This window comes from Lontra canadensis, unplaced genomic scaffold, assembly GCF_010015895.1.
Source record: "Lontra canadensis isolate GAN:19392208 unplaced genomic scaffold, GSC_riverotter_1.0 scaffold9, whole genome shotgun sequence".
Lineage (NCBI taxonomy): Eukaryota > Metazoa > Chordata > Mammalia > Carnivora > Mustelidae > Lontra > Lontra canadensis.
Window position 1 is genome coordinate 17,433,288 of NW_022631003.1, and position 15,836 is coordinate 17,449,123.

Genomic DNA, 15,836 nt, shown 5'->3' on the forward strand with positions numbered 1-15,836 from the left:
GATTTCAGCAACAACAAATCCATGTAATGTAATTCTTCACCTTAGTAGCTTGAATAAAGATCTAGGAAACTGTGAAAGATTGTATAAATGTATTTTCAGGGGATTTGGTCTTTGACGGTAATACAAAGTAAAAAATCCTAATTAATCTGAGTACTTGTCCCATGGCCTTCTTTCCAAATTCTCAATGGGCTACATACCACTGGAGGCTGAGTGGAACACGCAGTGCTCACTTCATGCTTCATCTCTCATCTCTTGTAGGCAAATTAAATTGAATTTCCGACAGAGGAATCTTTCACTCCTTCCTCTTTACCCTCCAGTCTGTTCCGCTGAGGCATGTTGTTGAATCAGTTGTGAACAAGACCACTGTTATACCCCCAGGCTTAGACACACCAATTTATGTGGCGAAGCGACATCATGTAAAAATTCAGTTTAGTTTCTTGACTTCTTAGATAAGTTATTTAAATGAAGATAGAAGTCATTTAAAATTTTATCAAGCAACTTAAAGCATATGTTTGATGGGAAGGAAAATGTATTCATATGAATTTATAACACATAAAAGGATAGTCTTTCTTTAATTATTTTATTTACTTTATTATGAAGGACCCTTTGTCTAAGGACAAAAGGATTCTCTGCTGCATACATATTTTATTGCGTCATTGCAACTGGCACTGCTTATGCCATTCTTAAACATGAAGGCACACGTTCCACTTCCTTCAATATTAAACCTGGAACAAAATAAGGAGGTTAATTATTTATCGAACTGCATGAAAAATAACTACGTACAGACTAAAATATGTAACTTTGGTGACCATGTTTCAAAATTTGCAACTAAAAAGGAGTAGAAGGAGTGAAATGAACTGTTTCTCTCCTCTCCAGCTTCCAAACTTCACTTCGGGATGGTGGTGTGGAAAGAAACTAACACCAAGGAACTTCACTGCAGTAACAACAAAGAATCCTGGAACTTGATGCCGTTTTACAGTGGAGTAAACATTGAAAATCACTTTGGGAAGGATTAGATCCTTCCTTTTATACAAAAGAACAAAAGTAAATATAGTGAACCATTTAAAGATCATATACAGGTAAAGTATAACTGAAATTTCACTGATTCCCACACCCCTGCATACATTTACAAAACTGGTCAAAAGGCTGAAGTAGATGTTCCCTCAACCGTATTTTGAAACTATTAGCATAGTAATAGTGAAATAGGTATTCACCTGATGAACTGTGAAACATGTAAATAATCACAAATAAAATACCTAGGAAGGGTTTTCTAAATTCTTCTTTTAGGTCACATAAAACATACACAATTGAAAATTCAAAATGAGAAAAAGAGAATGTTGAGTTATGATGGATTTCTGGTTATATGGCAATTAAAATGTTTTAGCACCTCATTTTGGGGAAACTTTGTGGCACTAGTGTGCACTTTCCCAGCTTTTAGGATATATTCAGAATTTATCCTGTTTCCAAAATACGTGTCCATTTCTGTGCCTACCCTAATGCTAACTGCAATGGGCTTACTTATGTCCCCCCCAAATTCAGATGTTTAAGATCTAACCCCTAGTAGCTCAGAATATAACCATATTAAGAGATGAAGTGTTTGAAGAGGTGATTAAGTTAAAGAGAGATCTTTAGAGCCCTAATCCAATATTTGTGGTGTCCTCATGAGAAAATATTTGAACAAGATAAGCATTTGCACAGAGGGAAGAACATGTGAAGACACAGAGGGAGAAGATGACCATTTACAAGCCAAAGAGAGAGGCCTCAGAAGAAATCAACTCTCCTGACATCTTGATCTGGGATTTCTAGTCTCTAGAACTGTTGTTCACACTGTCTAGTCTGTGATATTTGCTACAGCAGCCTTAGCAAACTAATACACCATCTTTAACCAACTTCTAGTTTTTACTTCTTTCTCATTTTTTATTTTTAAGTAGGACTATATATAATATATAATATCATATTAAACTGCCAATATTTTCTCTAAAGAAAATATCATTATATTAGGTTTGATAGAAATTTTAATTTATGTCATAGTTTTCTTACATTTTTCAGAGTTGTCTATATTATTATCCTCAAATCATTGTGTATTTTCACCCCAAATTGGATATAAATACAATAATAGAAGTTTACTTTTAGAAAGTCCTGCTATTTCTTTGTTGGGTCACCCCTCATATAATATCTAGCACAGAATTAGATGCTAAATAAATTATAACTAGGGGTTCCCTTTACAGGGAACTCAATATTCTTTCTTTTCCTTTCTCCTCTCTGAAGTTGGAAAAAAATCAAATGTTTCAAAAACGAAAACGGAGTTGAGAGGTATAATCAGTTCTTCAAGCTAGGAAACATTGAGAAGTTCGAAAAGTTCGAAAATTTTAAATAAAGATCGCCTAGAGCATGCATTTTTTCTTTCTCACTCATTCCCTTCCATTTCAGTTCACCAGTGTGTGTGGTATGTAGACTTGAGTACACTCTCTCAGACTCCCTAGCAATGACAGTCCAAAACAACAATAAACAAACAGATAGAGACAAAACCCCAACTGGAAAGAAGCAAGGATCAAGCTAGTTAGATTTTTATATAGTCTTAGATTAAAAGAACACTTGTGGTACACATGTAGTATATACATTCTAATTTACCATATAGAAGTAGATGTTGATATTTGATGCCAAAACCTCACTAAGGACTATATATTTGTTTGAAGGTTCTCTTTGGCATCTACATACATTGATGGTCTTTTGGGGAGATAATGTGGAGGAAACTATAAGGGTAGCTGATTATAGGCTTAGATTCCTTACCTTGCTTAGCATATTTTATAATAAATGTTATTAAATCTTACCAATTGTCGAATGCATCTCCATTTGCCCACACCCAGGGTGCGCTTGCATTTGGCTTCTTTAGTCCAATCCAATATGAAGAAGGTTCCAGATAGGGCATCAAAGATTCCTTTAATGAAACACGGGGTGCTGTTTCATTAAAGATTTGAGAATGAGTTTTCTCATTCTCACTACCTCCAGTGCTATGGTCATTCCTTGGGCTCATTATGTCTTGCTAGGGTTATTGCAATAACCTTGTAACATGGCACTCTACTTTTAGATTTGCCACCCATTAGCTCATCACAGCAATGATAATGATTTTTTTTTTAACTTAAGTCAAATTGTGTCTCACTTTAGTTCATAGTTCTGCAGTACTTCCCTATTTTACTTGGAGGAAAACCAAAGTATTTACTATAGCCTCCAAGACCCTAATCACCCATATCTTTCACTCACTTCCTCATTCTAGGCACATTGGCTGATTTTCTTTTCTGTTCCTTGAATATTCCAGGCATATACCTACCATGAGGTCCATGTTCTAGATGTTTCTTCTTCTTGGGAAGCTGATTCCCCAGATATTTCTCTAAGTCTTTTCCACCCAATAGTTTTGCTCAGTATCATCTCAGTAAGACTATCTTACATGCAACCTTCCCACTTAGAACACTGAGAATATCACTTATTCATATCTATTTCATATCATACACACGTATGTTATATACATAAATCATATATATGTTTATCAAAATTTACTAACTTCTAATATACTATACAATTTACACATTCGTTTTGATTATTTTTCATTCCCTGTCTCTTCCTCTGGATATAAGCTCCAGAAAGGCAAAGATCTTTGTTTTGTTGGCTGATATATCATACCCTAGAAGGATACCTGTCATATAATAGCTACTCAATAAATTAGATGTGATGTATATTGCAAAGGAGAAATCTAACCACTTCATTCTTGGAGTTGAATATGGCGAGAGATCCACGATAGGCTATGCAGTTTGCTTGGCCATCTATCCAAGTTTTTTCATGTTCAGATTGAAAGAAGCAATTATTATTGATTTGGCTCCAGCCTTGTGGACATATAGTTTCATCTTCAGAGCATGTATTGTCTTTAAATATCCTTGGATTTTTAACTAAAATTAACACAGTGGTAGAAAAAAAAATGAAGAAAGTTTAAGAGAAAGGAAGAGTCTTACCTTCAGTATAAAAGATATATTTCATATTGAGAAAATGTATTTTACTTCCATATTCAATTCAAATGATTGAACTTCAAATGTCAACTCAGAAAAAAAATTAAGAACATAGCATGAAAGAAATCAAGACTGAAAAACGCAGGTGTATGCGTTATTTAATATAGCAACAGTAGACCAATAAACAAAAAATCTTCTCTAGCCAGTTTCCTCCCATTTTTTTAAATATTATTGGCATTTTCTCTATTTACCCATTTCCTTTCCTATAATTTACTAAGGTGCCTGGGACATGTCTCACTGTAAATAAACCAACTATCTGTATCCATAACCTCAGAGGGTTGGCTTCCTATTGCTGGCTTAATTGAGACTAGATTGTCTTTCAAGAACAGATTTTCCCCAGAAGTTGAAGTTGTTCATTTGTTTTTAAACACAAAATAATTCAAGGAAAAAAAGTTTGGAATTTACTACCATTCTGCTATCCACTTTTTACTTTCCAACTTACTGAAACTAGACAGATGAAGTTACTTATTAAGGTATAGCCCTGAGAAAACAAAAGCTCACCAAAAGGACACCTCTTCACAGTTGAAATAAATGACTAGTTCATAGTCAAGCCTATGAATGAGAAAATCTTCAAATTATACAAGAAACCAGCAGTATAGTTAGTAAAGTTTATACAGTAACAGTTTGTACAAGTTAGTAAAAAATCAAGTATTTGGTTCAGAATTTGGGTTACCAGAAAACCAACTTTTATCATTTATTCATTCATTCATTCATTCATTTGACAACTACCACTTGAGCTTCTATCATGTGCCAGACATTTCTGTAGGTCTAGAAATACAACAGTGTACATAAGATACCAAAAAAATCTTTGCTTTTATGGGACTTGCTTGTGTACTAAATTTTATAGTTTGTCATTAAGGGGGATTAGGGTTATTGGTAGAAAGTCTTACAATTTTAATACAGTAGCCAGGATAGGATCAACCAGAGGGTGATTTTATCAAAACTTGAGGGTGGTGAACTAGTGAGGAATATGCGTATATCTGGGAAGATCTCCCTTAACAAAGAGAAGAAACAGTACAAAAGACCAAGGTGAAGGCCTGGCTTGTTCACAAAATAGTGAGGATGCCTGTATGACTGAAGAAGACTGAGTGAAGGGACAAGTGGGAGGAGATGAGATCACAGATGTAACTGGTGACTGGATGACTAGATCCAATAGAGCCTTGTAGACCATTGGCAAGATTTTGGCATTACTCCAAATGAATGAATAACCATAGCAGCATTTTAAACAGATCTGATTTGTTTTTGAAAAATTTTTTAAATGTATTCTAGAAGTGTACTGTCCAGTATGGTAGCCACTAGCTACACATTGCTATCGATATTTGAAATATGGCTAAATCAACTCCAAATATCCTATAAGATACACAGTGAATATTAAAAACTTAGTACAAAAGTTTTAAAAATATCATTAGTAATAAATTGATAGATGGTGAAATGATAATATATTGACTATACTGATATTAACCTAAAATTTTCAGGAGGCAAGAGCTAAGCAAGAGCATTTTTTAAATCAAAGAATTGCAATTCAGTGTTTATAGATTTGAGTGGCAATCCAAATAGCATCCTTCTAGGGAGCAAAAGTCAGGAGTTTTAAAAGAAAAAAAAAGGAAGGTTTGTATATATTATGTATTACAAAGAATTTTGATCGGTGCTGATAGCAGAAAACTAATCTTGGGTAAGCATAATTGGTGGCTAAGGCTTTCATTAGTGTAGCAAATTCCAGGAGGTCTTGCAGAACCCTTGGAATATTTGGGGTTTGGCCTGGTTCGAAAGTTTTGGAGGATACGCATAAGGCTTACCTCCTTAATGGCCTCCTGGATACATTTTAAAACACTTTGATGTAAATGACTCCATTTTATTTTCTTTTTCACACTGGGTTAAACAAAAAATACAATGAAAACTGTTTTCATTGTATTTTTTTTTTTAATTTTTCAGTGTGCCATCTAAAATATAAATGATATTTGTGGCTCATTTTTTTCACTGGACAACCTTGCCCTAAGAGGTAAAGGGTAGAAGAGGGAAGAACATTTAGAAAAGAGGATGTTGGCTAGGTAGAGGGTGGTAACAGTAGAAGTGGTGAAAAGTACACAGATCCTATTTATATTTTGAAAGACCAGGAAGAATTTGCTGATTATGTGGGGAATATGGGTATGAGGCAGGAAAAAGTGTCAAATATGACTATAAGGTTGGTTTAAAAATTGGAAAGACAAAGTTGCTGTTTCCTGAAATAAGATAGACCACAGATAAGAAGGGGTTATGAGAGAAAGCCAGAATAAGATTTCAGCTTGGACAATGTTATGCTTGAGAAGTTTATTAGACAGTCCCCTAAATGGGTTACAAATTTGGAATCCAGTTAAGAGACACATATTGGAGACATGTACTTGGAGTTCATTGTAAGTGTGACAAAGTTGCAAGTAAGGTTCAGATTGCCAAGGGTGCAAGGGTAGGTAAAGAAGGGACCTGCCCAGGGACTGAGCCCCAGGGCACCCCAAAGTTAAGACATCAGGGAGAAAAGAAAGAATAAGCAAAGGAAAGCTGGAAGAACCAACAAGTTAGGTAGAAAGCAAATCATGGGAGAATGGTATCTTGGAAGCCAAATGAAGAAATTATTTCCAGGAAGAGAGATTGCTGAATACTGCAAAGAGGTCAAGTAAGATGAAAACTGAGAAAGGACTAAATTTAGCAACACAGAAGTTGCCAATGAACTTGAAAGAAAAATTCTGTAGAAGAAAAAGGAAGTGGAGCCTGATCAGAGTAGATTGACAAAAAATAGGAAGACAGAAATTAGAAAAACTTAGCAAAAAAATATTTTTCTAGGAGTTTGCTGTAACGGAAGAAAAAAGAAATTGATAGTGAAGAAAGAGTGAGGGCTAATCAATTTTTTTTTAAGGTAAGAGAGATATTACCATAATGTACTACTGATGGGGATGTTTCAGCTGACTATGGAAAAACTATAATGTAGGAGAGAGAGAGAAACATTATTATAGTCACATAATTGACCAGGTGAGAGGCTATAGAAACTGAAGTAGAACATGAAAACTCTATCTACAGTACCAGGATTCTAGACAGAGTGTATTACAGGTAGGGATAGAGGTAAGCAAGTAGGGGTGGTCACGAGAGTATTTGGAAGTTTTTTAGTAAGTTTGTTATAGTTTATGAGGTAAAATTGAAAGCAAATATAGACCTGAGACTGAAGCATTCTGAAGAAAAGGGGAAAAGTATAACGTAATCATCTATGGGAGTAAGAGAGTTAATGCACTAAGGAACAGTAATCCAATTGCTAGTCCCCACCCCACTTCTTTTTAACTCTATCACATTTACACCTGGCATAATTCTCTGACACTCTCATTCTTTCTTTCATCTAAGGCACTCTCATAAATGCCTACTTGAACTTAAGGTTCAGCACAAACACCTTTCCCTTCACAAAGTTTTGCTTGACTACCAAAAGCAGACTTATAATCTCCTCTTCCTCTTCAAACTGAACATACTTCTATTTAGCAATTATTTTATTGTTACTATTTGTTTCTTCCATCAAAGATTAATTCCTTTCAGGCCAAAATCCCCCCCCCCCCCCCCGCTTTGTTTTCATTTTGGTAGCATCATCATCTAATACTATGCCCAAAGTTCAATAGGTATTAAAAGAAGAATCTTTCTATGGGGCACCTGGCTGGCTCAGTTGGTAAAGCATGCGACTCTTAATCTCAAGGTTGTGAGTTTGAGCCCCACATTGGGTGTAGAAATTACTTTAATAAATAATAATAAATTTAATAAATAAGCTTTAAAAAAAAGATTAATCTTTCTAGAAGGCAAATCAAGTGACAAGCTTTAAAAAGCAATTAGGTGCTCTGGCTGGGAGAATGCTTTCTGATTCTAATTATTCTGTGTTAGGGAAGAACAGGCTAGTCATTGATATGAGACTGAAGTAATGATAATACAATTAACGTATTTTTAACAGAAATTGGTTACTCACATTTTCTAGGAAATCCTAACATTGCCCAAAGAAGAAAAGCGATGCCTCCACATAGCATACTTGACATGACTAGCATTTTCTTCGTTACTACACCTAAGGAAGATGCATGTCATTGTTTATATTCTAGAGAAAAAAACAAACAACAAGCAAACAGAAAACTCAAGTAAGATTTACCTATTTCTCTATCTTCTATAGGTGCTACTCTTCACAACACAGCAATTAATATTGGGAACATGAGAAAGGGTACTCAGAGCTAACTTCTCAGCAGCCAGAGTTCAAAAGTGCTTTGGCTCCACTTTTTAGTGCCATTTCTGACAACTGTTTTACCTACTCAGTTTTCTTGCCTTGGGTCCAGAATAGAAAACCAAACTTCATCCTGGGACTTTTTTATTGCTGCCTCTTCCGAGGGGGAAAAATCTGGTGGAGAGGAGTGGATCCATCATTTCTTTGTAGTCTTGGTTTTATTGAGGAATACCGCTTTTATTTAGGGCAGATTATGGACAATTAAAAACAAAAGTGCTGAGTACACAAATTGGGATCAAGAAAGGATGCTAAGATAATCGCGGGAGGCTCAGTTTCTGTACCCAAGGACAATCTCTGTGGCCCCCCCATTACCTGGTCTCTTGACCTTCTGCTCGACAACCTCCATCCCATCCCTATTCTCAATCCCTTCGCTCTCCATCTCCAAAGCTCATAGACAAGGCCCTTCTGTTATGAAGCTGGAACGGTAATGGTTTCCAGGCAGCACTAACCGCTACCCTTGTTCCAGGGGTGTGGGCTCAGCAGCCTAGGATTGGCTGGACCACAGAAAGAACTCCAAGAATTCAGTCTCTGATTGGTTCCTTACCTCCCACCTGCCAACTCCTCAAAGCTGAGCACAGAGAGGCTCATACCTTCCTGTGTAACCTGAAACATGGAGCTAGTATAAAGAAAGAAGAGAGTATAAGGAAAGCATAAAAGCTTTCCTAAACTTTCATACTTCTAAGTTTGATTGGGCTTTCAGCATTTTATTTATTTATTTACTTATTTATTTTGCATTTGGAATGTCATGAAACACCTCAGAATCCCTTTTATGTAAAAATTATTCGTAGTTATAACTTCTCTGGGACATCTCCATCCTTTTCATCACAACTCTATCCCTTATTTTTGTTGATGGTTGCCTTCAAAATTCCTCTCGCTGCATATCTAGAGTTTCTCCAAAAGTGGAAATATCAATATATTCATGATCAGCTATTTCTTTCTACTTGTCTATTTTCTCTCTGTCTTTTAAAGATTTTATTTATTCATTTGAGAGAGAGAGACACAAAGACAGAGACAGCATGAGCAAGGGGAGAGGCAGAGAGAGGAATAGAAGTAGGGGCAGAAGCAGACTACCTGCTGAGCTAGGAGCCCAATGTGGGGCTCCATCACAGGTCCCTGAGATCATGACCTAAGCAGAAGGCAGGTTCTTAACCATCTGAGCCATCCAGGGGCTCCTCTATTTGCCCATTTTCTATTTGACTTTGACTTTCAGCATTACCACTTTTTATTTCTTTGCTGCATTTAATCATTATTGAACAGTTCCCTCTATTGATTACTTATTTTTGTAAAATATCATGTAAATTTATCACTGTGAGGTGAAGAGGTAACGTAACTTTACACTTAATTGTCTACGTGCTAACTAAAGACAGATGCACACGAATCAATCATTGACAGACTTACAAGTAGATGACATGACTGGTCATTGATCATAATACATATCTGTTTTATACATAGTGACTTGTAGGCCGAAAATCTAGCAGAGAAGTTTGTACTTTATACAATTAAGTAATACTGTAGGTATATTATAAATATGCATAAGTATACTGTAAAACTAAAATTTGAGACATATAGCTGGAGCATGGTGTCATTTAATTAATTAATTAAATCAGGGCAAATGAAATTTGTGCCATCAGACCATAGAAATAATGCACAATCACCCCAACAAATACAAATTCTCTTGCAAAAGTATATATGAAATTAAAAATACATACACACATATACATAAACATACATCATGTACACATATGTTATGGGCTATCTGTGTCCTTACAAAATTCATATGTTGAAATGCCCAATGTGATGGTATGAGAAGATGAGTTTTTTTTTTTTAAGATTTTATTTATTTGATATACAGAGATCACAAGTAGGCAGAGAGGCAGGCAGAGAGAGAGGGAGGGGGAAGCAGGCTCCCTGCTGAGCAGAGAGCCCCATGTGGGGCTCAATTCCAGGACCCTGAGATCATGACCTGAGCCAAAGGCAGAGCTTTAACCCACTGAGCCCCTCAGGCACCCGAGAAGATGAGATCTTTGAGAGGTAATTGGGTTTAGGTGAGATAATGGAGGTAGAGTTCCCATGATGGAGTGTGTGTGTGTGTGTGTGTGTGTGTGTATTTCTTACCCATGCTTATTTGTGTCTGCTCAATCTGATGATTAGGGTACATTGAGGATTCATTGCTACAATGTAGACATTATGCTAAGGATTGGTGGGAATGTAAAATGGTGCAGCTGCTGTGGAATACACTACGGTGGCTCTTCAAAAAATTGAACATTGAATTGTTGTATGATCATAATTCTATTTCTGGGTATATACTCTCATAGAATCCAATGCAGGATTTTGAAGAGATACTTACAAACCTCATGTTCATAACAACACTATTGACAATAGCCAAGAGGTGAAAGCTTCCCAAAGATCCACTGATGAATGAATGAAGAAAATGTGACCTATACCTACAATTGAATATTCCTCAGTTTTAAAAAGGCAGAAAATTCTGATGATATGGATGGATCTTGATGACATAATGCTAAGTGAAATAAACCAGTCAAAAAAAACAAAACAAAACAAAAAACACTGTATGACTCCACTTCGGCTCAGGTCCTGATCCCAGGGTCCTGGGATTAAGTCTCGCATTGGGCTTTCTGCTCAGCAGGGAACCCGCATCCCCCTCTCTCTCTGACTGCCTCTGTGCCTACTTGTGATCTCTGTCTGTCAAATAAATAAATTTAAAAAAAAAAAAAGAAAGAAAGTTAAGTTCTGTGGGTACTTACAGGGCTACAGTCTTTACAAAACACCAGATCCATCTGGTTCCCCATCCTCTGACCCCTTCTTATGGGTTCTTCCCTGAGGTCTTTCAGTCATTTGAAAAATATTAGTTGGGCACCCAAATACTTGATTAAATCTGATCAAAACACATGGGACTGAGGAATGAGTGGGTAGGTCAACTGATATGTGTGCAGAGGGCTGGTGAGAACATACTTCTGAGTGGGTGGTCAGGATAAACCTTCCTTCTCACTGAAAGAATTTTTGCTACCTATACGTATTTGTCTCCATTTTTCTAGCCAATCCACTCCTTGGGCTTGTAGGGTGACCAGATTTAGCAAATTAAAATATAGAATTCCCAGTCAAATTTGAATTTCAGATCAACAACAAATATTGCAAAGACAACAACAACAACAAAAACCATTGCCTGAGGCATACTTACCCTGAAAAGAAACCATTTTTAATCCAAATTTATATTTAACTAGAGATCTTGCATTTTGTCTGAAAACCCTACTTAGGTCAGAACACTTTTTCTTATCTTTTAAATCAGTAAGTGCTCCAGGGCTTGGTTTGGGGTTTTGCTTGATCCCTGCTTACGCCTGTCTGGGAACTCTTAGGTAGCCAAGAGGCTGAGACTAGGAGAGGAATATGCAACAAAGGAAAGATAGATTGATGCTCTTTCAAGGGCAGAAAGGACTAAAGAAAGGGAAAATGGAAAAAGACAACATGAGACCTAAAGAATCTAGTGCAGGCTGTTTATTTGGAAGGTGAAAGAAACAGCAAAGAAACGTTCATGAAGTGAGACAGGATGTGTGTCAAGCAAGCCGCTACTGTGAATAATCAGTTTCCTTTAGCAGACCACGTCTGGCAATCAGTGTGAAAGTATTTACACTTTTTCAGTATGCTTTCCAGTCTTCCCCCCAGGAGTATAGAAACATCTCTGTTTCATTTCCAGCTGTAATGAGTCCACCAGTGGCCTGAGAGGGAGACTTTTTCTCCTTATGTCTAAGGACATAAGGGAATTCATGTCCTCTGCACAGTGACTTTTGTTCATCTCCCCCAATCCTTCATCACTTTCAAACTTTCAAACTTTCAGGATCCAGTGACATCTGTAACATGTCTGCAGGAGCATGTGATTGCTGTGTCTGCAGCAATCAGGGGTCCTATGCTGTCATATAAACCCACAATCTACCTTTAGCAACTTGTTAAAAGCTTTACCCTAATTCTTTTTTTTTTTAAGGTTTTATTTATTTATTTGACAGAGAGATCACAAGTAGGCAGAGAGACAGGCAGAGAGAGAGGAAGGGAAGCAGGCTCCCTGCTGAGCAGAGAGCCCGATGTGGGGCTCGATCCCAGGACCCTGAGATCATGACCTGAACCAAAGGCAGAGGCTTTAACCCTCTGAGCCACCCAGGCACCCCTACCCTAATTCTTTATAATAGTTTACATGAGTTGCATATTTACCCCAAGTAAGCAAGCCCTGTCTCTTTCCTTAGATGTTAGCTTAGTCAGCTGCCACATGACCTCAGATCTCTGAGGAGTTTCAGAGAAGTTATGAATTTGCAGATTAATAACAGCAGAAGTGACGTATTTTCCCCATTTTCTACATGCTAAGTGAAACTGAGTCTGTCTCTCCAGTGGTTGTTGTTCTAGTGATCCAACCTCACAGCCTTTGCAGGTTGAAGTGTTCGCTCAGCTGCTGTGGAAAATCTGTCAGCCACAGTTTAGAGTCAAGACTAGAACAAAAGGAGAGGATTAACTTATCCAATACGGATTTGCTAGAGGGTTAGCCCTTGTAAGTCTCCAATGTAACTAGCTATAGCTGAACACTTAGGATAGTCAATTTGGATAACATGCCCAAGTGAGGACTCACATGACAGGTTCTGACACATTTTATGGTTATAGGTGTAAGAGTGGGCTGGTGGTTTCTGTGGTGAAAATACTGAGGCAGCAGCATAGGGGTAAAGTAAGATTTCCCTGTGTTACAACATCATGACCAAAATGCTTAGAATATAGCGCTTTACAATGCCAGCAAAGAAGCTTCTCATTCCCCAGCCATGCACATAAAATACCCCCTGAGCAGCATCAGAATGTCCTACCTGGAGGGAAGCCTGGGTGGCTTAGTGGGTTAAACATATGGCTTCTATTCAGGTTGTGATCTTGGGGGTCCTGGGACTGAGCCCTGCCTGGAGCCCACCTGGACCTGCCTTGAACCCCAGGTCTGGCCCCATGCTCAGGAATGAGTCTGCTTGAGATTCTCTCCCTCTCCCTCTGCACCTCCCTTGTGCATGCTCTCTCTGTCTCTCTCTCAAATAAATAAATAAATCTTAAAAAAAAAAAAAAGAATCTCTTACCTAGAGTCTACACTCAGAGCTACTCAATTCCTGTGCATTACCCTGTAGTGGGACAGCTGAGAGGGAAAACTCAGCAACTGCTATTGCTTCTGCATCTATGATACTGTTCCTCATATTTGTTGTTTCAGAAAAACCAGTGTAGATGTACTGCTTGGCCATCAGCTCTTATACATATGCTCAGTAGGTTTTATATGATGAACAGCTGGGAGATCTCTAGTTCTGGTATAGAACTGTGGCCAGTATCACATGAAGCCTCCTACAAAAAGATTGGTATAAAGCTTGAACAAAATTTATTAAAAAAAAAAATGAAACTTGAAAGACTCCAACTGATTGAGGCTTACTTCTTTTATTATACCTGTCTGCCAGGAAAACAAACAAAAATCATTTTAAGGATATCATTTGTAATCTCAACTGTTTTGCCATACAATGTCTGGCATTTGATCAAAAATAATGAGGCATCCTGGAAAAAAAAAAAAAGACTAAATGGCAAAACAACAACTGACAAGCCAAATTAAAACAAACAAACAAAAACTGAGCCGCAAGTGCTTTCAGATACTGATGGTATTGGATAGGAAATTTGAAACAAAAGTGGTCAGTGTGTTCAAGTAAAGAGAAAAAAAGTATAAAGAATTTCAGCAACATGGAAGCAATTCAAGAGCCAAATGAAAACTCTGGAACTGAAATAAATAATAACTGAAATTAAGAATAGTTTAATTGAGGATTAAGTGAGACAAAGATGAAATCTGAGAAATAAAAGTGTTTACAAAGGAAGGGGTAGGGGCGCTTGGGTGGCTCAGTTGGTTAAGGATCTGCATTAGGCTCAGATCATGATCCCAGGGTCCTGGGATGGAGCCCCGCAGGAGACTCCCTGCTCAGAGGGTCTTGTTCTCTCTCTCTGCCCCTCGCCACAGCTCATTCTCTTTCTCTCTCTCTCTCAAATAAATAAATAAAAATCTTTAAAAAAAAAAAGAAGAAGGAATAGCCATTGACTTCAAATACTTCTAAGGAAGGAAAGCTAAGGAACTGTTATTGCTTCTCCATTCATGTTGCTATCCCCTACCAAATGTTGTGCCAGATAAACTACTCACTTACTGGTAAGTTCCAATAATATATAAGAAATAGTCAATGGATATAGTGAAAATACAATCCTTTTTGCGAGATCCTTTTTGCTGTTTTGTTAAATGGAAAAGAATTCAGATTGGACTGGATTGACGAGACCCTAGCAGAAGTAGCTATTTTGCGTATTATACATGAGAGTTCATGTAATGAACGTATTATACATGAGATCTCATGTAATGAATGAATGAGAGCTCATGTAATGAAATAATACACAACCACACTAAGTTGGTGTGTAGTGTTCAATGATTCATTAGTTACATGTAACACCCAGCGCTCATTACCACACATGTTGTTCTTAATACCCATCATCTTGTTACCCCATCCCCTCACCCCCTCCCTTCTGTAACCTTCAGTTTGTTTCCCAGAGTCCAGAGTCTCTCATGGTTGGTCTCCCTCTCCAATTTCATCCCATTCAGTTTTCCCTTCCTTCCCCTGTGGTACTCCACACTATTTCTTATGTTCCACATATGAGTGAAACCATATGGTAATTATCTTTCTCTGCTTGACTTGTTTCACTCAACATAAGCCCCTCCCATTCCAGTCATGTTGATGCCAATGGTGAGTATTCATCCTTTCTGATGGCTGAGAAATATTCTAGTGTATATATAGACCACATCTTCTTTATCCATTCCTGTGTTGAAGGTCATCTTGGCTTCCTCTACAGTTTGGCTATTGTGAACATTGCTGCTATGAACATTGGGGTGCAAGCCCCTTCTTTTCACTACATCTGTATCTTTGAGTATATATATTCCTTTGAGCCTATCCACGTCGTATAAATTGTCCCTTTATTTTATCCTTTTCAAACTCCCCTTTTAATGTATATGCTTGTTTTTTCTCTTGATTCTGACTGTGGGTCCCTTTTTGAACTTGAGTATGCCACTGTCACTGCAGTCTTTCAACTCTTCAATTATGTGACTGAATATATAAGATTTACTAATAAGAATTAGGAAGGAACTTACTCAAAAACAATGATTCCCAAGCACCCATCTTCACTTTGTACCCTTGATTAGTAAATGCACAGATCCTGGCCTCCTGAGAATGCTGAGTGGACTTTATAAGATCCTGTCTTGAATGACCTTTTTGGTATACTTTAGCTGGGAGCTGGCTTAAAAAGATTGAGGCAGTCTAGAGAGACAGCAAGACTTATTTCAGCTTTCCTGGACTACAAAGCAATTTCTAGGGCCTTTGGTATACCCACCTCGGCCATCAGTGTGCATACTTCCTGGTGTGGTTTCTGGGCCCCAGATCCCTTACTGCATTTCTTGCTGCTAAAGAAACTAG

General features: G+C 37.5%; 1 protein-coding gene across 1 annotated transcript in view; it reads right to left on the reverse strand.

The window, feature by feature from the left end:
- LOC116866193 (C-type lectin domain family 2 member F-like) overlaps positions 1 to 15,836 on the reverse strand; it is a 41,515-nt gene continuing 25,679 nt past the window's right edge. Inside the window, exons 4-8 of the mRNA XM_032854958.1 lie at positions 8,641 to 8,822; positions 8,026 to 8,118; positions 3,754 to 3,941; positions 2,832 to 2,938; positions 1 to 725 (exon numbers count right to left, since the gene is read on the reverse strand). Of these exons, the coding sequence (XP_032710849.1) occupies positions 611 to 725; positions 2,832 to 2,938; positions 3,754 to 3,941; positions 8,026 to 8,118; positions 8,641 to 8,707 (570 nt within the window). The 5' untranslated portion in view covers positions 8,708 to 8,822 and the 3' untranslated portion in view covers positions 1 to 610. The remainder of the gene's footprint in view (positions 726 to 2,831; positions 2,939 to 3,753; positions 3,942 to 8,025; positions 8,119 to 8,640; positions 8,823 to 15,836) is intronic.